General features: G+C 38.5%; 2 protein-coding genes across 3 annotated transcripts in view; both read left to right on the forward strand.

Moving 5' to 3' along the window:
* LOC127428937 (sarcoplasmic/endoplasmic reticulum calcium ATPase 2-like) overlaps positions 1 to 3897 on the forward strand; it is a 55261-nt gene extending 51364 nt beyond the window's left edge. The window contains exons 17-20 of the mRNA XM_051677627.1: positions 109 to 194; positions 302 to 435; positions 541 to 658; positions 747 to 3897. Coding sequence (XP_051533587.1) covers positions 109 to 194; positions 302 to 435; positions 541 to 658; positions 747 to 1016 — 608 coding nt within the window. The 3' untranslated portion in view covers positions 1017 to 3897. The remainder of the gene's footprint in view (positions 1 to 108; positions 195 to 301; positions 436 to 540; positions 659 to 746) is intronic.
* A 1955-nt stretch (positions 3898 to 5852) lies between these two features.
* Positions 5853 to 23067, forward strand: part of LOC127428935 (breakpoint cluster region protein-like) — a 94056-nt gene continuing 76841 nt past the window's right edge. For both annotated transcript variants that reach the window (XM_051677621.1, XM_051677622.1), the window contains exon 1: positions 5853 to 8137. In XM_051677621.1, the coding sequence (XP_051533581.1) occupies positions 6649 to 8137 (1489 nt within the window). In that variant the 5' untranslated portion in view covers positions 5853 to 6648. The remainder of the gene's footprint in view (positions 8138 to 23067) is intronic.

Genomic DNA, 23067 nt, shown 5'->3' on the forward strand with positions numbered 1-23067 from the left:
GTGATCTGATCCAACTGAAACATCTTAAAATCTGGTGTAAATGGCACCTATGTTTGTGGCCAAAGAAAGTGGGATTTAATTTATTATGCGCTCCATGTTCCCCTTCAGGTTATGTTGGTGCTGCTACTGTAGGTGCTGCTGCCTGGTGGTTCGTTGCTGCTGAGGATGGGCCCAGGGTCACCTTCTACCAACTGGTTAGAAACTTTCCTCCCAATACAATACACACTTTTTCTCCCTTTCTCTCACACACACAAACAAACATACCCACTAGTAACATTTCGCTTCTGTTTTATCTCTTTAGAGCCACTTCTTGCAGTGTGCCTCAGACAACCCTGACTTTGAGGGCTTGAAGTGTGAGGTGTTTGAGTCTCCATATCCCATGACCATGGCTCTGTCTACTTTAGTCACCATTGAGATGTGCAATGCCCTCAACAGGTCAGTCTTAGAAGTGCACTGCAATATAGGACCAACTTGCTGCTGAAAAGTGTTGGATTAAATATGAAGCCGATCACATTTTTTGTTTCTTGTGTCCAAATGTAGTGTGTCCGAGAACCAGTCTTTGCTGCTTATGCCCCCCTGGGAGAATGTTTGGCTACTAGGAGCCATCTGCCTTTCTATGTCCCTTCACTTCCTTATCCTTTATGTGGAGCCCCTACCGGTAAGATCAAAAGCAGTATTGCACTATGTACTTTTTCTTTGTTTTGTGTTGGTTGGCACACAAAATTACCCAGGATTGTTCTCTATAGATTATTTTCCAGATCACCCCACTGAATGTGACCCAGTGGCTTATGGTGCTGAAGATCTCGCTTCCAGTCATCTTGCTGGATGAGGTGCTCAAGTTTGCTGCCAGAACCTACCTGGAGCCCAGTAAAGACCTGGACAAGCCCAAAGGCAAGGCCTGCTCCCTCAGCACCTGCATTGAGGGCATCTCCTGGTCCTTTGTGGCTATTTCACTCCCCCTGGTGTTGTGGATCTATAGCACTGACACTAACTTGGCCGAAATGTTTTGGACTTAACTGTGATGAGCACAAAGACCACACTATGTGTGTAGATAGTGTGTACATTTGTGTCTGTATGTATGGCTGTGCATTTAAAGTGTGCCTCTGCAACAGTGAATGTGTACAAGAAGGACAGGATTAACACAAACATAACAGTAATATAGAAACTTTTTTTTTTTTCTTTTTTTAAATGTCCTGTGGGGATTGAGAAGGCACAGACCGGAAGTCTTTAAGTATTAATGACCATTAATGTTCTTAGCACATTTGTGCACTTCCTGCTGGTTTGTTTTGCCCTTTGTTTTTGTTTTTTTGTTTTTTATAATTTGGATACGTTGTCTTAATATCTGATATCTCAAACCAGTAAGAATAATGGTTATTTCCATTTGTTTTCCCCCTGTATCATGTGTTTAAATGGCTAGATGAAAAAAGAAGTGCTTTTGTAGAGACATTTAACACTATTTTATGCAGTTCATTTGTTCCCTTTTTTTCCCGTTTGGGTAATGAAGAGGAGAGTGGGGTGGTAGATTTGAGTAGAGAAAGAGAAAAGAATAGAAGAACTGTTTACTAATGTTTACCTTTGTGTCTTCGGCGTGCACATCACCCAGAGCCATTGGACAAGCGTAGTGTTTCAAAGCAGCATGGGAAAGCGTGTAGGACTGAATGTTTGAGTGCGTCAACAGAGTCAAATCCTGGGATGAAAGCTGCATGTTCTGTATGTTGCATGCATTGTGTGTGGGTTTTCGTTTATGATTTGTACTTGTGTGTCTTTCTCTTTATGTAATAACTTCCATTATTTGATGATACATTTATTTTTTCCACTATTACCTTACACTTTTGATTAGTAAAGCCAGTTTTTCTGCACGAGGCAGAGTACAGCTACCTCAGGACTGTCAGACTAGACTCTCTTTTTGGTTGCTTCCCCCCACTAAGCTCTACACAGCTTGTATACATTACTACATGAGGTGGGCCTCTATTTGGCTTGTTGATAACAAAATATTCAAATTCATTTGGCCCAAACTAATCTGTTTTAAGTTTCTTTTTCATTGTATTTTATAATTGAATGAACTTGCATTAACTTAATTTTGGGTTTTACTTTTTGATGGGATGGGCTGGATTGGAAAAAAGATGTAAATGTTACTATTTTTTTTGGGGTGGGGGTGGGTAGTTCAGAGACAAAGGATTAGAAAATTTAACAAGTATAGGTGTTGCATTTAAAACATGAATTTTACAATGCAAACCAAATGTTTCACGCTACCTTTTTTTTTCTACTTTTACAAAAATACACTCATATACCAATTTGAATTCAAATGCGTGTCTTCATTTTACTAGCTGTTCTGTTTCTATGATGCAACACGTCATGTTTTAGGAGCAAATATACTTGAATAATGAAATTAATGTACAGAGATATAATTAAATACCTGAGCACAAGATTGACAGCTGGGAGGAGCTTCCTTGCGAAGCTGTCTCCTATTCTGCCCTCACCAGCCAATGGAGAGGCCTGTATATTTGTACACAGCACATATACAGTATGGTACAAAGTACTTTTTTTTTTTAATATTATTATTATTATTATTATATAGAGCTTTCAGTCATTTAGTTGTCCATGGCATCACACAAATTACTGCTTGTTGAAATGGATGCATGCCTCTGACTATGCCCTAATTGTGGTATCATCAGTGTTTTATCTAACAACCATGCACTTTTCCCTTCAATGCCTCAGTGGGCTTCCATTTAAATAAATGTCACTCATTTTTACTGCTACACATTTCTCCACTGAGCCCTTTCCACGTCAGCCCATCACATTTTACAATGATGTCCCGAAGCCTCAAGATTTGCTGGATTTGACTTGCCTGCTACATGTAAAACTGCTACATTTCTTAAGACTGCTGCAGTTTCTAGCTGCAATTAACACATGACCGAATTTGCTTGAGAGTACATTCCACTGTTAAAGTATATTCCACTGCAATACATTCTGTTTTAAACAATGTATAGTAAATGCTTTGTAAAATGACTTTGAGTCCGCTTTTTCATGTGATTGATTTTTTTTCTCCATATCATTTCAATCTTGCCTCAGATTAAGCTTGATGAAATGAATATACTTCATTAGCTTTTATTAGAGTGGTCCGTACACTGTGGTCTGACTTGCTCAGGAACTGATTTTGGGTGTTGGCATTAAAAAGAAGCTAAATAAAACTAGTGCCATTAGAAATACACTATGTTGCAAACTCTTTTTCTCAGTAGACATTGCCTTTTATATCAAAAATTAAACATACTGCCGATTATCTACACCTGTGTTATACTGTGCTAAATATTTACTTAATAGTGCACTTTAGAGTTTTCATTTCTTCCTTTAAAATTCAAATATTCCTCTCTTTTCATTTGTCTTTGTTAGAAGCTAATGCTTGGTAAAAACCTGCCCTCTGCTTGAAACCCCTGGCTTCTGTGTTGTGCATGTCTGTTTTAAGTATCTTTATTTTGCTGAGTATGATGAATGTGCGTTTCAGAGAAAATGGCCATCATTATACTGACAGAACACATATAAGAGAGGTGTTGTGGAAGATCAGTCAGATTACAGAAGGATCAATAATAATGAATAAATTACAGATAAATAAAATAACCATTGTTTGGAAGCAAGCAGCATCATCGGTCCTGTACCCTGCATGAATATATGTCTACCATTGCCTAATGCGCAAGGAAAGTTTGTTGCAATTTTTTTCAGTGTAAAATTTCATCATTTTATATTCATGTATTATATAGAAAAATGCATGCCTAAAGTTGTAATTAGCCAAATAATTTGATCTATATTTATATAGCTAAACTTGCTGCGTACATTGCTGCTAAACGGTATGATATGATTATACACATCGTTTTACAAATAAACTCCCCAGTTTAATTTTACCAATGCCTACAATTATGCTTTGTGTCTCTCTCTTTGTGTGCATTATGATGTAGGGTGACAACTTCTGCCATTTAACCCTTAAATCCATGGGAATTTCACCAAACACTTACATATTTGGGTCATTATGGCACTTACATCTATCACAAATGGATCTACAAAATGTCCAGATAGTGTCAAATTTTTAAAAATATTTTATAGACAATTAGAAAATAATAGAATAAAATATATATTTTTATATAGTTTTATTTTTCATCTATCAGAGAGAAAATGCAACAAATCAGGACAAATGTAGAACTGGATTCATGACTTTCACACTGAATATTCATGAGACACAACTGGCTGTCGAAAACATTGAGCTACACATAACACATAAGATAAACATAAGTTACACAAGTATTTTCTCAGGCACTTATTGAGTCTAAATAGATGCACAACTTACATAATTTTAATAGTACACCTAAATGACAGTCATATCATACTGTTCATATGTTGTACTTGCTATAGTTTACTTCCATGTTGTTTCTTCATCTAATAGCAATGTCAAATGTAAATCAAGTCAATCACTGAAACAATGTGCCACCTTGATATGTACACGCAAATTGAATAATCCATTGTTGATAATTCATTGTTGCACAGAAAATCAACATGATATAGAATTTATTTGTATGAATATAGTACTCATTTCTCTTGTACTAAAGAAACAGATATTCTGTGATAGTAAACTTGTAATACAGATATGAAATAAACATAAAATATAATTTATGGAAGTGTAAAAAAAAAAAAAAAATGTCACTCTTACATACCTAGGCTCTCTAATAACCCTATACACATTTGGTACTTAAACCATTATAATTTTATTTATTTATTTTGATTTTTTGCCATTTTTGCATTTTTTGTTACACTTTTTATAAGAGAGAATTTGAGGTGTGGTCACAACTCCAAAAAATGGATGGGGTACAGGGGGTGGAATGAGGTCCCGGGTCACTAAAGACCCAAGTTACGCATTTAAGGGTTAATACTACTACTAACTAAAAAACCAAACATTATATATGATATTATGTATAAATAATATTCAGTTACCTCAATAATTGGCATTGGTAAGCAGAAAAATAGAATGTGGCCTGCTCTTGGCCTGCTTTGGCATCTTTCTCCAATATTTTGTGTGATTCAAGTTCATGCCGCTAAAAAATAAATGAAGCAAGGCATTAATGAATGTAATAAGCTGTCATCTGAAAACACAATGAGCCTGTGCTGGATGAAATTATTTGAGCATTATATTTCATATCCTGATAATAAAAATGCAGAGCTTTCCCTCAGTGCTGTAATGTCTAAGATTGAACACTTGAAGGCGACAAATACAAGACATAACGTGATGATACAGTCCAATTACAATGACATCATCGAATAGCATATGTAAACACAGTTGCATCCATTATGTAATCAGTGAATATCAAAAACGCATCAATGTGGCATGTCGTAAAAAAATGCAGATTTATCATTTATATTAATTATTATATAATTTTACAAAAGGAGAAACGTGACGTGTTATAAAACATGAAAGGTACATGTACATATGTATATATAGAAAGAAGTAAACAATAACTGAAAATTATGAAACGTTTTCATTGTCCAATAATATTGTGCTTATGTGTCTTTTACCTTCTCGCACAGTAAAAAAAAAAAAAATAATAATAATAATATAAAAAACGCTACATGGGCATGTAAATGCAAAGCAGTTTTAACAAAAACAGATCTAATTCCTTCTAACACATTTATAATAATAATAATAATAATAATAATAATAATAAGTTAGACATTTCAACCACATTCTGTAGTACACGCCTGCACGGACTAGTGGGGCAGTCTGTCGCTTTAAATGGAACCCCTGCTGAGAGCCCTGTCACTCATGTTCCTTAGTCCCGCCCTTTCCTGCAGCAGCACTCAGTGCCGTTCACACACAGAGGCATTACGTACGTTCAGCAAACTGGATATCTGCTCACACTAATTATCAGCAGCAAAATGGGATAATCGTGAGAATCTTCTCAGAATTTCGCCATGCTTCAAAGCAACAGGAACTAAAAAAACCAGTCGAGGAAAGTGTTTTTCTCTCATTTTCACGTTTGTACTATTTGTATTCTCCACAGACGTTGGCACAAAGGGCTCTGGGGATAATGGTGATAAAAACGATTTCACATTATGAGCGCAGGACAACAAGAATACATCGTCAGAGACACGACAGAACCATTACAATTTTTTAAGGCTACCAATTTGATTTAAAAAGTGTGTTTTTCTCTCGTCAATGAGAATTTTTTCACCCTGTGCGATTTGGAGAACAGATGCTGTCATTGTGCTGGGGACCGGGATTTGTGCGCGTGACATTCTGCGAGTGGTCTCGTCGGAATGGTACGCGAGATGAGCGTGCGCGTGTCTTTATTGTTTGCGCGCGACATAACGCTCAATAACGGTCATCCAGTCGTTGATGAACTTAGCGACGACGACAAATTGGGAAACGAAAGCCTGATACTTCTAATGACAATTCCTTGGACATCATGAGCGAAGTGTTTTGTTAACGTTTGTATTAAGTGTCATTTCCATATCCCTTATTATGACTGGGAACTGTCGAGTTTTCATACTTCCCTCAGAGTTGCTTTGCTTTGGCTGAATTCACACTCAGTTGGAGATAGTTGAGTGTGTTTCTGACCAACTTGATATTTTCCCACGTCATTCTGAGCAAAAACACAAAAACAATTAATGCCAACAATGGTGGAGCCTGTGGGTTTCATTGAAGCCTGGAAAGCTCAGTTTCCAGAGTCAGAGCCGCCAAAGATGGAGCTGAGGTCAGTTGGGGGAATCGAGCAAGAACTGGAAAAGTGTAAAGCTTCAATAAAACGGTTAGAAATGGAGGTGAACAAAGAGCGTTTTCGGATGATCTACCTTCAGACGCTACTGGCAAAGGAGAGAAAGAGTTATGACAGGCAGAGATGGGGTTTCAGGAAGCCACCTCACATGAATGAAGGGGACCTGCAAGCTGCAGGGGCTGATTATCAGCATCTCCATGCACAAGAGCAGGGACCGGCAGAACGCAGCAGGTTTCAACCTGTAGGGGAGACTAGAGCAAAACCAAGACCTCCCCCTGCTAGGAAGTCAGCCTCCCATGGTGATGGACTGGAACTACAATCAGGGTTTGAGGCACACCAGGCAGGGCCAGTCAGTGAGACGGATGGGCTCTCACCATCCACACAGAGGGGCGGGGTCTCCCCTCGCAGACCCCATCCACTCCCTGACAAGGAACTGCCTTCAGATCCATCCCCCAAAGACAAGCCAGGCATGGGGCTTGGGGTGGCTGCCTTACGGTCAAACTTTGAGAGGATCAAACGTGCTAACTCGCACTCAGCCAGTGATGGGAAGGGTGGCCAAGAGAAACCTTTGTACACCAACGTGGAGTTTCATCTCGACAGGGGCCTAGTGAAAGTCAATGACCGTGAGGTCTCGGACAAAATCGGCTCTCTTGGAAACCAAGCCATGCAGATGGAACGGAAGAGGTCTCTCCATTCACTTCCTGGCAACCTTGCTACAGTGGCAGGTGATCTGCGCACCAGGCCTGTCTATAGGGGGCGCTCTACCGAAAGCACTTGCGGGTATGATGCTGAGTATGAGGATGGCGAGCCCAGCCCTCGCTACAGACCAAACGGAGGTAAACCACCACCACCACCATGGCAGCCATCTGATTTCCAGCCATATACTAATGTTTACGTTGGAGGCATGATGTCAGGAGAGGGTGGTGATGGTAGGGTCACTATGAGAGACCACGGAGGAAGCGATGACCATCTCCTCACCTGGCCAAGGAGGTCCTACTCACCTGGGAGTTTTGAGGATGTGGGGGGTGGTGGAGGGGGCTACACTCCAGACTGCAGCTCTAATGAAAATCTGACGTCTAGTGAGGAAGACTTCTCCTCAGGACAGTCCAGTCACGTGTCGCCCAGCCCTACAACAGCCTACCGTCGGCCCCTAAGGGAGAAGAGTCGCTCACCCTCACAAAACTCTCAGAATTCTCAGCACTCATTTGACAGCAGCAGCCCCCCCACACCACAGACTCAAAAACGGCACAGGCAGCAACATGTGGTGGTGTCCGAGGCCACAATTGTAGGCGTTAGGAAAACAGGACAAATCTGGCCCCACGATGGAGATTTTATTGCCTCCAGCAGGACTTCCCATGACAACTGTTACCATGGAGATCTAGGTGAGTAATGACTATGAACTCTTGTGACTTCAGCATAGTCTTCTTACATAAGCTTGTTTTGCTTTTTTTCTTGTCACAAGTATAGAGGTTTCTGACTAAAATGTAGGACAATAATGAATGGTTTAAGATAAAGGGTCGGTCATCTGGACAAAATCGGTTGTTACTGTATGCATATTAATGGAATAATACATTTAATCGTGGTTACAGTGAGGCACTTATTTTGGAATGAATGGGGCCAGTCGAAAAACAATCAAATGCACACCTTTTCAAAAGAATAGCCACAAGACTTAAACATTATATGTGTTAGCATGATTTTAGTGTGATCAAATCGATTACAAACCATATCTGTGTAAAGTCTTGTGGCTATACTTTTGGAAAAGTATTGTTTATGTACTGGCCCCATTCACTTCAAGTGTAAGTGCCTTCCTGTTCCATGACTTGCTTTTTTTAAGTCAACGAGGGATGAGTTGAAATATATATATATATATATATACACACATAATCAACATTATGCCACAAATGCTGTCAGTTGAGCTTAATTTGTATTGAACCCATAGGAAGGATTCAATGAATGACAGATGACATCCTTAGCAAGCTGATATACTGGGTAGCAGTTTGTAGCACGGCTGACTGAATAATTGCAATTCATAGCTTTGGCCAGACACACACTCTTTCAGTGAAAATGAGCAACTTTTGACAAACTGTTTTTCCATTGGCTCTGTATTTGTCTTCTAATCTTTTGTTGATTATCCCAGACTAGAACGTTTTTCTTTCTTTGTATTTTTTTGGTCTTGCATTCAATCCCTGCTCTGTTAGTTCCCATACTTCCTGGCCCAAGCTATTATCCAGTTTTGTTTCACGCTCTGCCGGTATCATTCAGAAACCATGGTAGCCCCTGGCTACGCTTAGTAAGTGTGGTCCAACGAGGCCCATAGATGATGAGTAATTAATTAAGCTAATTTAGTATGGTGAGGTCAGGAAATGTGTGTTGTGTGTGTGTGTGTGTGTGTGTCTGTTGGTGGCGGTGCTTACTTGGTTTCTGTGCTGGACAGGAGCTGAGTAGCTTTTGCTTGTGTCACTAGCCTGCTTGAGAAGATCTTCAGTTCATTCATTGATTGTTATGCTGCTGAGGGAATCTCCAAAGTAGGACAAAGACCCAGTTTAATGGGAAAATTATGTAAGTAGTTGTGCATCCAGGTTTTTCTGGAATGTTCCTACAGTGTTTAATAGACTTTAGTGCTTATGAGGAAGAATGGTAAGTCTTGCATTCAATCTTCAATGGTCTGTGCATAAAACCCAGCCACAGGTGTCTAGAAGTTTCATCCAGACACACTCGAATAATGGTGAACATGACTCACCATTCATGACTCACAGATCAACTTTATAAACCTTGCTCACTCTAAACTTGGAGTTGAGACAAACTGCAGTGTTTTACTCATATGGTATATAATATCTTTTAACCTGTTTCTCACCAAGAAGCACACAAAATGACATCAGCTCTTAGGATGACTGCGGGGCATCATTTGGCACACTTGGCTTGAAATCCCAAAGCTTAGAGCCGATGAGGTGAATTGCACTTTGGTGTGAAGCAGACAGACCCGGAGGGTGTTGGCACGCCGTGTCCATTCAAATGCCCTGAAGATTCTCTTTGTGCAAGAGTGAGACAACACAGAGGGTGGACAAAGATAGATAGACACCAGCTGAGTGCAGTCTATTTTGCTCCGGGTTCTTTTATCCTCGTGCCAACTTGAAAATCGACATGAATAACTTTTGAAAGCAACCTCTCTTGTTTTTAATAGTTGGCACATTCTAGTTTAACAAGGGAGTGAAGGAAGAGCAAACTTGATCGCTGATCTTCATCAACAGTACCAAAAATTAGGGCTGGGTATTGATACAGATTTCCTGAGTTGATTCCAGTTCACAAGCTCTCGATTCAATATCGATTCATATTGGTATTTCAGTTATATTGTCCATTTTGCTAACATATGCTATCTCAGCTAATGTTGTTAATTATACAAGGAACCTTCTAACAAGGTTCATAACTAAAAGATTATTTTACAAATTATATTTTATCATTAGTTTTTCATTATATTGGTCACATTTTACAATACCATGTATTCCATTAATAAATATGTTGCATATATTAACATGTATGTATTGTTACTTGTTTAAATTCATCATTTGTACTATTTACAAGTATTTACATTGATTTGTAGAACATGTGCTAAAAACCAGTACTGCCTCTTAAAGAGCGCATATTAAGAGAGTGTATTTGAATGGGTTCTTGACAGCATCTGTGCTATGTGTGATTAGCATTAGGGGCCAAGCACAGAAGCTGCTGTAGCCCCTATTGCAGTGGTTCTTAACCCTGTTCCTGGAGTGCGCACCCCTCCACTGCACATTTTGGATATCTCCCGAATCAAACACACCTGATTCAACTCATCAGATAATTAGTGGAGACTCCAAGACCTGAATTGAGTGTGTCAGAAAAGGAAGATATACAAAATGTGCAGTGTTGCGGGGCCTCCAGGAACAGGGTTGAGATCCACTGCCCTATTGTATCCATTAGTAGTATTATTATTCCTCCCCAATGGGAGTCTATGGCAGCCCATATAATCGTTTGTAGGAAAATAATGAAATTTGGCAAACTGATAGGGATGGTTATGAATAGTCCCCATAGCAAATTTGGAACCTCTAGGATGAACTCCATAGCGACACCACCACCAGTTCAAAAATTCACTTTTCTTTTGCATGTATCTTTTAAATCATTTGTCCTAGAGACACCATTCAATTTTTTTGTCTCTTGATGATTCAAATGGACCTCTTATATTAAAACTCCGCCCATGACAGTGGCCGCAATCTTGGATTATGATGTTTACAGTTTAAAAGTTTAACGTTCTTCAAACTTTGTCTGATTTGACCAAACAATGTCTTGAAATATTCTCTAGACCAAGCCGCACAGAAATGATAATAAAGAATTTAGATTTTCGACTTCCTTGAAAAGTTATGTAAACACATAGTTAACGAGGTGGCTGTGAAAATGGATTTGAGGCTGTATCTCGGCAACCCTTTTCCCTATCGAAACAAAACTTGGTATGGTTAACGAGGACCATGGTCTGAGGGCACATGCAGAGTCTCTCAACAGTGCCACCTATGGGTCAAAAGGATTTCAACAATTTTTTCCCATATCAGCCAAACTGTCTCTCCGTCATATTTAATTTTAATCAAAATTGGCATCTTTAAAAGCATTGTCAGATTTAAAAGAAAATTGGAATGCATCATCTCCATCCTGTCCTGAGGATATCTGAGCAGTTTTGAGACAGCGCCACCTATAGTTCAACAGATAATCCACACTTGTGTGCTGACTCTAACCATGGGATGTCTCTTTGCCACTCATTGAGCATGTCTGCTGAGTGGCTCAGTGTGTTAAGGCACTGGACTGTAGTTCAAAAAGTCCTGGGTTTGAATCTCCACCTAAGTAAGTCATTTGGATTGATTTCTGTTATACTGGAGCTTTTTATATTTTGCTTACTGAATGGTTTCAGGGCTTGTCCCTGGGCCCATATTCACAAAAAATCTTAAGGCTAAAAATAGCTCCTAATGTGGAAATTTAGGAGCAACTCTTAAAAATTAGGGGCGTGTCACTCCTAATTTTAGTACTTGTAATATTTTCATCTAAGAGTAATTCATGAAGCATTTTAACACTAAAAGTAGCTCCTAAATCCATGACAGCCTAGAAGTCCTCCTGAGGACTTCTAAATCCCTAAGAGTGACTCGCAAATGGTCCGAAGCATGGCTGTTGTCGTCAATCCACATTAAAAACTATGTATTTGAAAATTATTATGACATTGACCGTTTAAAGACATCGCCTGAATCACAATTGAGTCTATGTATTTTAATAATATCATATTGTAATATATAAATATTATAATGTTAACATTAACGTAAAACTGTATTGTCTGAATTGCGAGGGAATTTTTATTATTGTAAACTTAGTTAGAGATGCAGTTAGCTCTCGCATGACTCAAAACAACCAGAATATACCAGAGACTAAGGTTCTGACAATTCTGCGCTCCCTGGCCACATCAAAATAAAACTGTGAAGCGTGGATGAATTGCAAATTTCTGCCATCCATCAGCACAATAATCTCTCTGTCAAACTACTGTATATACATCAATCAGCCACAACATTAAAACCACCTGCCTAATTGTGTAGGTCCCCCTCGTACCGCCAAAACAGTGCCAACCCGCATCTCAGAATAGCATTCCGAGATGCTATTCGTCTCACAACAATTGTACAGAGTGGTTATCTGAGTTACCTAGACTTTGTCAGTTTGAACCAGTCTGGCCATTCTCTGTTGACCTCTCTCATCAACAAGGTGTTTCCGTCTGCAGAACTGCTGTTCACTGGATGTTTTTGTTTTTGGCACCATTCTGAGTAAATTTTAGAGACTGTTGTGCGACTTTCAACTTTCTTTTGATTACTGTAAACCTGTAGAACAAATGTTAGCATTGCAGCTTCGTTTATCAGTTTGGTTGCTGTGAGACGTCTCTGTTTACAATCAAGGTACCGCTGAAAATGATAATGTAATCAATCTCAAAATTAAAAATAAGGCTCCTCTTTGATATGTAGTGTATAGTTGTCAGGTCGTTGTCACTGAATTTCGAATTCAGTGAAGAGTCACATCAAGCATTTTCATTTTCGATCATCGTTTTAATGATCGTGTACTCGTGCCCACCCCTAATGCATCTTCGACATTATGTCCTGAGGATATCTTAAATGTTTGGAGACAGTGCCACGTATTGTTAAAAAAATAACCCACACTTGTGTGCTGACTCTAAAATCAGCATATCTCTTTGCCATGGCTAAGTTATGACGGCTGAGTGGCACAGTGTCTAAGGTTCTTGACTGTAGTTCATAGAGTTGTGGGTTCGATCCCTACCTCAGCAAGTCATTCATTAGAAATGTCTGTAGTTTTGGAGATTTTTGTATTGTGCTTACTGAATGGAGGCTGGGCTTTTCCCCAATCAAATGTTGATTTGATGAAAAGTTGCATGAATATAAAGTTGATCATGTTGATTGTTTTTGATCAACAACTTACTGTAAAGAAAAGAGACAATATTAAAAGAGACATATTTCCTTTACTAACATGCAGTAAAAGTTTACGCGGTGCTGAATTTCTTCAATAATATACTAAATCACTGGTGAGTGAAATCTGAAAATTTACTAGCTAGTAGCTAATCATTTTCAGTCACATAGTGTAAAGTTTGGTCACATTGTAGGTCGCATTACTTTCATTGTAGAGGGTTTCCGCATAGAGTGAAAGATCGATCTTGGGATTAAAGAATCGATATTGAGAGTGCATCGAAAAATCTATATTTTTACCCAGTCCTACACAATGTGTGCAAACTAAATTTACAGTCAACATTAGCAAAATACATCTTATAATGACCAATACCAGTTTGTGTCCAATCAGTTATCTGCAAATCCTTTAAAGTGGTACACAACATTTTGGCTTATGATGATGTCAGCTTTCAAGCATGTTAGTTCTCCTTTAACAGTAGGGGTGGGACTCACAAGGTAACTGGCGATACGATATAATATTGATATATAGGTGACGATACGATATTATTGTGGTTCTTTATTTTTGGTGTATTGCGATTCAAAACTGTGATGTATTGAGAGATATCACTGTGTTTCTCATTGGTCTTCATTAGACTTAAGAGAACTGTTTCCAAATCACCAAATGCATTGTTAAATTAATATAAAAGTGCCAGTTTGCAAAACAAGGCCAGTTTATTTAGTTAAATCTATGTACAATGCAAAGCCATAAGCATACAAGACCATAATATCTCCCTATTTCTGTGGTTAGGTCAATGTAGCTAGTCATTCTAAAAATTAAAATAAATAGTAGCCTAAACACTTTAAAAACATTATTTATTATAACACAATTTTTTTATTTTGGGGGGGGGGGATCTTATCACGTGGCTTGTTGAGCACGTTGCCATGGAGACAAAGTGCGTGTGGAGGCTTCACGCCATCCACCGCGTCAACCACGCTCAACTCAACACGTGCCCCACTGAGAACAAACCACATTATAGCGACCACGAGGAGGTTACCCCATGTGACTCTACCCTCCCTAAGCAACCAAATTGGCCCGGTTGCTAAAGACCTGGCTGGAGTCACTCAGCACGCTATTATAACACAGTTTAAATACACAAGTGTTATTGATTTCACCTAAAAGCTTAGCCTATTTTATATGATACTAAATTTTTTTTAAAATACCTCTGTTAATGTTACTACTATAAAATTGTAATAATTTTTAGTAAAGGAGGGTGATTGTGTAAAACATGATAACTGCACCTTCTAAGAGACTGTTGTTCAGTTTCTAGATAGATTTGGCAAAGCCATTTTCCCATGACCACAATATTAATGTGGGAAAATATAAATAATAATATCTATATTTGGCGTGCAACTATTGATGCAATATCAAGTAAAAATATCATGATACTTTAACATATCCCACCTCGATTTAACAGTAAATCAAGACATTCAGTTACAAAATCAATAGTATGGCCATTCAACTAATGAATAAAGCCTTCCAGGTTACCATTAGTGTGGCAATATGTAACTTATCTTGCCAAGACAGAGATGCTATTTTAAATGATCCTGCTTGTCTTTTATGTACTGTAGTTTGACTTATTGTTTCGGATGTACTTTGAAACCTGATATTTTTAAAGGACAGTGCAGAGGAAAAAAAAATCCTGTGGCCCAAAATTACTGCACTGTGTATGAGAGAAAAAGAGGGAGGCAGGAGGAGGTAGCATGTTGTGCTGAGATGCTGTCTCTCGCCTCAGTGGTCATGTAGAGATATGGGGGCTGCAGAGACACAGATAGGAAGAACTCTGCCATTGCATAATGGTGTGAACCATTCCACTCGTGTGTGCGTGTATGTATGTGCTGCTGTGAGAGCTTAAATTTTTAATCTTTTTATAATTTATCCTTGGGTTAGTGTGACTGATATACTTATTAGGCCTATTTTTAGGCCGATATTCAGAGATTATCTGATTGCCCAATAACCGTACCCTTTTGGCTGATGAACAGACGTATTAGTTCCCCAAATTTACCAAAATCATTGTCAATTGATAGAAAACACATTTTTCTTTTCTTTTTTTTTTCATATTGTTTTAAGTTTTGAGTAAATATGTAAAGGGCGATTCTCACAAACCCTGTCAGGAGTGTGTCCTGGTCATATTTAATCACAAATCAATACAAAACAAATATGAAATTATATTTTGCACATAGAAAATGAATTTACGAGAACTGATTGTTCACTTACCATCTAATCTACCCAGACCTTGACATGTGGCCTTGTTAGATGATCAGTGTTATTTGCTTCACCTGTGAGTGGTCATAATGTTTTGCCTCATCAGTGTACATACAATAAATTGGAAACATGACGACCATCTTTGCCATGCTCTCTAGATGTAGGCATTTGCATCAGCTATTTAAAAAAAAAAAAAACTCATATTGTTTTACCACTGGTTACATCACAGAAACCCACCTACACAGATTGCTATATCTCCAAATGGACTCCATCATTGACATTCTCCCAATTGGCTAATTACTAGCCTAATCTTCTCATCCTTTATCTTTTTGCAAGAACAAAAATCCATAAGTATTTTAATGACAGCATTATTTCAGTACACAGAATCGGGCGCATCTGCTGAGGTTTTGGCCTCTTTTGCTTCTTTGTCCCCCTAGGGCCTGTTCCCACAGTCAGTGTCCCTTTTTTAAGGAACAATTGTAATTGTTTCCCTATGGTCCTCTGCCGTTTTGAAGTGGGCATCCAGAAGAAGTGGTTTACAGCTCAGTGGCAGTGTCCTTGAGGGGTAAAGAGATAGTGAGTCACAGAGAGAACGAGAGGCCGTAGATGACAGGAAACAAAAGGTTCTCAGACACATATCCAAGAAAACATCAGTCATTCATTATGGATTAAACACAGCTGCTGTGCTGTATGTTTGTCATGGTTACATAAGTCAGGTCCTTGTGAAATATAAAAGGATGCTTTTCTCCCGTGATGTTTACGGTAAAGTCTACATAGCAGGTAGCTTGAAACAGATTGTCGGTAAGGTGTGGAAACTCTTGTAGTGCACAAGGAAAAAATGGTCATGTTTTCTTCCACTGTTGGATTGTGAAACAAGCACACAGTCACCAAAGTGGCACCATGAGGCAGGATATATTAATAAAATACTGTATATTTATAATATTAAAAGTTGCAAGGTGAAGATTAAATGTAAGTTGATAAAAAAAAAAAAAAAAAAAAACATGAAATCACTTGTTTACATATTTCCTTTGAAAAAGGAGGTCAGGATGGGGCATTACAATGGGCTCATCACTATTTGTTATTGCCAATAGCCTTAAGTGTACGTAACAGCCATGTACAATGATTTGCTACTTGCTATTGCTATTATAATGTGACCGATTGCTCCAAATGAGAACTTTGTTCATTTTTATATAAAATTAACTTAATCTGCATTGCTCTTTCACCGATTGATTTCTCATGAGATCATATATCATGAGGATCCAAAAAAGTATTTTTCTTGCCATATGAATGACTGTAAAAGTGTTAGTGTGTGTGAGAGAGATGTGAACAGGAATGTAGCTTTGGGTTCTGGTCAATGCTTTCATTGTCCAGCAGAAGCGCTCTGAGGTCAGGCCTTCTAGCCCCTTATTTTTAGACAGGCCCTACCGATCCGCAGAAGTGTGCTTTCTGGTGGCAACTGGAAACCAAGAACAGAAAACACAGTGAGTATGTGGGAATGATGACTGTGGCCTTTCCTCCAAAAAATGCTTTTTGATGTATTTGGCTAATGTCTCCGCTGGTCTATTTCGTACATTTGCCAGATTTTGGTGCTGAATCCACAGTACCACAGAATAGAAGATTTCCTCTTTAAAGATAGCTGTGTTTGAGTTTTCTAAAAAGAGACAGAAATTAGACAGACTGATCTCACAGTAAAATCTTAAACATTAGGTTGACTTTTCTTTAGATAAAATCGGTCTGTACTAACCAAAATTCGAAAAACTGCCCCCAGTGGCCAAAGCGGTAAGTGTTGTTGGGTGTATGGGCAAATGTGAGCTTTATTTTCGTGGGATCTGAACCCAGGTCTTCCACGCTGCTGATGCAACGCACTTCCTGTCACGCAACAAGGAAAGGTTAACTCATTTGAGCCGATGCAAAAATGTGTGATGGGAGATTGCACTTGTCAAGTGAGTCGGCATAATATGTCCGATCCTAGGGTACCGGAACTCTCGGAAACAACATGTTAGTTTCCTGTGTGATTATGTCGAATCAGAATCAGACTAGCAAAGACTAGCAGAAAAATTGCATAGCATTAAAGGGATAGTTCCTTCAAAAGTGAAAGTTCTGTCATCATTTATTCACCCTTGTCATTTACTTACCCCATGTTGAGTTGTTAGGCAGAATGTTAGCCTCTGTCACCATTCACTTTTATTGTATGGAAAAGATGAAGACTGGGGCTGTCAGTTTGGGTTTAGAACAACATGAGGGTAAGTAATTGATGACAATTTTCATTTTAGGGGGGAAATAACCCTTTAATGAGAGATACTGTAAATGAGGGAACATATTATGGTAATGAAGCAAAAGTTGTGTTCGGAGGATATCACATATTTAGGACATGAAGAAAACTGTGAGAAACACTAATGCAACAAGGTTCTGTCTCCCGGAGTCTTAGTGTTGTCTGAGGTGTGATTTATTTATTTATTTTTATTTATTTTTTTGAACAGGTATAAAAACTATTAAAATATATTATGCAGAATTTTAGCCTCAGTCACCATTCACTTTCATTGCATCTTTATTCTGTACAATAAAAAAGAGGCTAACATTCTGCCTAATACCTCATTTTTGTGTTCCACGGAAGAAATTAAGTCATCAGTTTGGACAACATGAGGGTGAGTAAATTTTTAGCTCTGATTTAACAATCCCTTTAACTACACAGTGACTACATTAGATTGAAGCTCTGCACTCAGAATTTTGGGGCCAAGTTCATTTTGGAACTGAAATTCTTCACTTGTTTCCTTGTGGAAATTATGGGCAAAAATATAATGTGCCATTAATGCCCACTCATGCTGTTGATGTTTGTCTGGCGATGTGAGAGGTATAAGGCAGCTGGCCAAGCTGATGTGCTGGACTGGGCACAGATGGCCAAACCACTACAGAGCTTTTCCTGGAGTAGGGCACCGCTCTGGCTGGTGAGGGCTCTGTATGAACCCAGCAGCATACGTCTGGGATTATGGAGTGGACAGTAACCCCACCCTCAGAGGAAGAGTTGCCCTGCACCACCCAACTCCACCCAGACTGTGGCTTCGTCACCCTTTCCAAAGCATGTGTGCACACGCATGTGGGGTTTGAGCGTGTGTCAGTGAGGGTGCATGTGCCAAATGCTCAAACACAGGAGTTTTTGTCACTTTGCACAGATGCAGCCATTCCAATGGACACCATGTATAGGAAAAAAATCAGGAAAAAGCTGGCGTTAGAAATGCCCATACAGCAAAGATTCACTGCTTATGTAAACTACTGCTGTTCTGTTTGCTGGCTTTTTTTGACAAGAGGATAATTGTAGTCTTAGCTGTGGGAGTCAGACAAGAGATGGGTATTTAGAATAAAATAGGAGGTGAATCCTGTCATACTTCAGATTATGACGTAATTCCGTGTTGTCACACAAACACGCAGCATAATCTCAATAATTTTTAAGTCATTCATTACATTTCAATGTGTCATCCCTTGTGTAAGACTACAAATGTCTTCCCCTTACAAAACAAGCTTAACAAATACTTTCTAGGTTATTCGCAGTCCGTTACGTTAATTAAAATTAATTTGTTTGCATGGTTATTACCTTTTTTGTTTTCGGCCTTTCTGCAGCTACACTTTGTAGCATAGCATAAGCCAACCCTAATTCCCCCTTTAGCTGTTAAAACTAAGACATTCCAGATTGTTCTTTCTTGTGGTTTAATGAAGCATTCATTTATTTCAGCCAGAACTGCTCCCTCATGCAGTCTGGACATCTGCTTTGAATCTAGAGCCCTTGCAGCCAATTATTACACTTGCACCTTTGTTAAGTGCCTCTGGGTTTTCGACCAAACAAGGGGAAAACCAGGAAGAGATCAAAGTCTTAGCCCCAAAGGACACTGGGGGTGCCCTCATAACCGATTTATTTTTAAGAGCATAGAAGGAACCCACGCAAAAGGTTGCTTTTGCCAGGCAGACTCTGCAAAATAATGCAGTCTTTCTGTATTCTTTGCAGCTCTCTCTCTCTTTCTCTATCATGGATGCAAACAACTCGCCTTTCGGCTAAAGTCACATTTTCTGAAGATAATTTGCCCAAATGTTTTGGTAAAATGTTCTACATTTTTCTTATTTAATTGACTTGAAAGTGTTACTTTAAGCCTAAACTCTAAAAAAAAAAAAAAAAAAAAAAAAAAAAACCTTTAAATACAACGTATGATTCAACTGAAAATATACATTTGGAACATCTGCTATGATTTCTCACCTTTTTCATCTCATGAGTTTGCATCCCTGCTCTGTCTCTTTCCCACGTCCTCCCTTTTTTGTCTCTCTCCATCTCTCATCTCTTCCCTTCCAATCTCTAATAGTAAAGTATTAATATCTGATAACAGACCCTGTCATCGCATGGTACATGATAACTGCAGTTTAAATGTTCAATATCATTCTACATCTACATGTGACGATTAGTGTGAACTCTTTGTTTGAGAGGCACTACTGGGCAGTTATGGAGGACAGTTTTCTATTAGCCTGTCTGACTGTAATAGGATCTGTCACCCTTGCCAGCCACGCAACGCCCTCCTCCCAGTCGCTCTGCAAACCTCAGGATTGAGATTTTCTATTTTACTCGGGGCTTAATGGTACTGTGTTCCATTCCCAGCTGTCAAACTCAACTGTCAAGACCATTCAAGAGAGAGAGAGAAAAAAATTTAACTAACAACAGTTTGGTCTGTATTCTAGGCTAGAAATGGATTGTGTATCATGACAGATCAAAACACCAGTCCACTGAGGCTTATGTCAAAAACAATAAGCCTGGTTTACATCATGTCACGATTAAAGGATAAGGGTCAGGCGTGTGTCAAAACATGGGATGACTAAAGCACACCATAATAGGTCTAAGAGTTACTTTAAGAGGAAAGGGTTAATACTCAGGTTATACCAGAGTCAATGGTAAGGATTAGACTGAGATTTTTTTAATGCAGTGGTTTTATGCAAATTATCTTTTGAAATTTAGCTGGGTCCTCATGCCATTACCCCAATCCTTATCACTGAAAACTACTGTAACTACAATAATAGTAGTAAAGGTCCAGATATATTTTATACTTTTTCTGCATTCCGGATTGGACTACGCCTGGTTGACCGTGTTGCTTTTCAAAGTATACTCTTTTCACTGCGAGCAAGTACGAACACATTCAATACATGTGCAGTACGACTGATTTGAGATACTCTTTTATTACAGTAAACAGCAGGAGCATGCGCCAATGATGCGCACAGATGAGGACTGATCTCACAGACAGTTGGCCGCACGCAGACAGTCAGCATCAACTGTGCTAATGATGAAATTTGTGTCACATATACTGTGCGTGTTCCAGTCAGCAACGCGGACAACCGAAGTAAACTTTGGCCTTAAGTCAGCTATACTATCACTGCAATCCTTTCACTATAGCCAGTGATAGTACAGTTGAATGGTGTATTTGTTTTAGTGTGTTCAGAGTAGAGAGAGGCTGAACTTGGTTTGGCAGGATACAGGGGAAAGCATTTGTATCTGCTCTCTTTCTCACTGTAGTCATCTGAGAAGACTGCACAGTGGCTGCAGTGCTCTTACACAGCCTGCTGAAAGATTATATACATATGTTTATTTAGCAATATACAGTACTTACTAGTGCATACTAAATATTTGCACTGACAATGATTCGATTTGATTACGATTCTTTATCTAACAATTACGATGTATCGTAAAATCTGAAATTTTGTCACAAAAAGATTCTATTCGGTTATTTTAGAACGATTCATAATTATTATAAAAAATTTGCAGAAAAAAATTCAATATTTTTACTGAACGTTCTTCATTTTGACAGCACAGACATGCCCTTAAGTCACAGATACATTTAGGACCAAGGAGTTTTGGCTTATAATGTATGTGAGGCTGCATATACTGTATAAACAGAAAAATAATACTAATGTTACATGCATTATAGATCTGATATGAATAAACATAACATAATGCAACATAATGACTTGATGCAAACACACACACAAACAGATGGTATGTAAATCGTAGAATAAGCATTATAGATTTTCATATGATGTAATGTTAAAATTTATTGCACTAATTACCAATGACAGATATGTCATGTGCAGACAGATAATGCCTATGTTTAAATCAAGTAGGTTCAAAGAATTAAAAACTACCTTTTTAGTAGTGAATAAAGGCGGTTTTACACAGTATGTTGTACCTGCAAGCTATTATTCATCTTCCTTATTAATTTAAAATGGGAGAGGCGGCAGAACGGAGGCTGCTCGGCTTATCAAGCCCCGTTAATGAGAGTGTTTTATCTTTTCATGGCTGCCACATGTCATTGACCAATCGGAGATAATTGTTATCAATCGGCAATCAACTGGTTAGTTTTCATTCAGAACAGTCTGAAATCGCTCCCTATTCCCTATAAAGTGCACTCTGTGAAATTCACTATAAAGAGAGTGAGTGAACAAGTAAGCGATTTCGCTCGCTCATATTTATTTAGGCTGTGTTCTATTCGTGGTTAAACTATTTCATGGAGAAATAACACATTTTTATGGAGTTATAAAGCAATATAAACATATTATCATAATTGGAGAAGAAAGCTACATCAATTAACTTACTTTGGTCAATGGACGCAAACAGATATGAAAAATGACACAGAAAGCCGAACTCGGCAGCATCCATCCACCACATATTTACTTGCTTATCCTGTGAAGAGTCGCAGGGAGTGAACTCTGCTACATAAACTTTCTTAATTTAAAGTCCAATCTCTCGTGCTCGGTGTCTGTTGCGAGAAGGCTCATGCAATCTGAGATGGCATCTGTATTACATTGGGTATTAACATAGTAATGATAATCGATTCTTACATTTTGTAATCGATGCATCAAATTTCTTTATTAGATGCATTGATGCAGCATTCACTTTTATAATGACCTAAAAGAAATGCAAATGAGTGAGCCAGAATGACTGAGCATGTTGTTGAAGGAATAGTTCACTAAAAAATGAAAATGAATTCAAAATAATTTACCTTCGTTTCAAACCTGAAGGACTTTCTATGACTGCTCTGTTCCAAGTTCAAGTGTTCAAGTTCAAGTGGTTTTTTATTGTCGTTCAACCATATACAGTTAGTACAGTACACAGCGAAACGAGACAACATTCTTCCAGGACCATGGTGCAATGTCCATCCCCACTAACTTTAATTTTATGAAAAAAAACAGGGTCAACATTCTGCAGAACTTTTGTGCATTTCATTTTGTGCTCCATAAACTAAAGAAAGTGATACAGGTTTCATTTTTTTTTTTTGGCTGAATTAACCTCAAAATAGAACCCTATATGCTTTCTTAGTAAATGTCCCTCTTCTTATTGTGCATGTTATTTTAAAGAAAAATCATTTACAGAAATTAATGCATTACATTTCCCATATACTAATTTAAATCAATATATATGGAGTACTGCATTAGTAGCTGCTCTCCCTTAGGCCTTGTCGTCCCATTTTCATTGTTCCTGTCACTCTGGCTTTTTTCTGGGGGTTTTATCTAGGCTTTTCTTCTTCTCTCATCCCCTCTGGCTCTTTTGTAGTAGGATTTATATCAGCGGGGCTCATCA

Source organism: Myxocyprinus asiaticus, chromosome 38, assembly GCF_019703515.2.
Source record: "Myxocyprinus asiaticus isolate MX2 ecotype Aquarium Trade chromosome 38, UBuf_Myxa_2, whole genome shotgun sequence".
NCBI lineage: Eukaryota > Metazoa > Chordata > Actinopteri > Cypriniformes > Catostomidae > Myxocyprinus > Myxocyprinus asiaticus.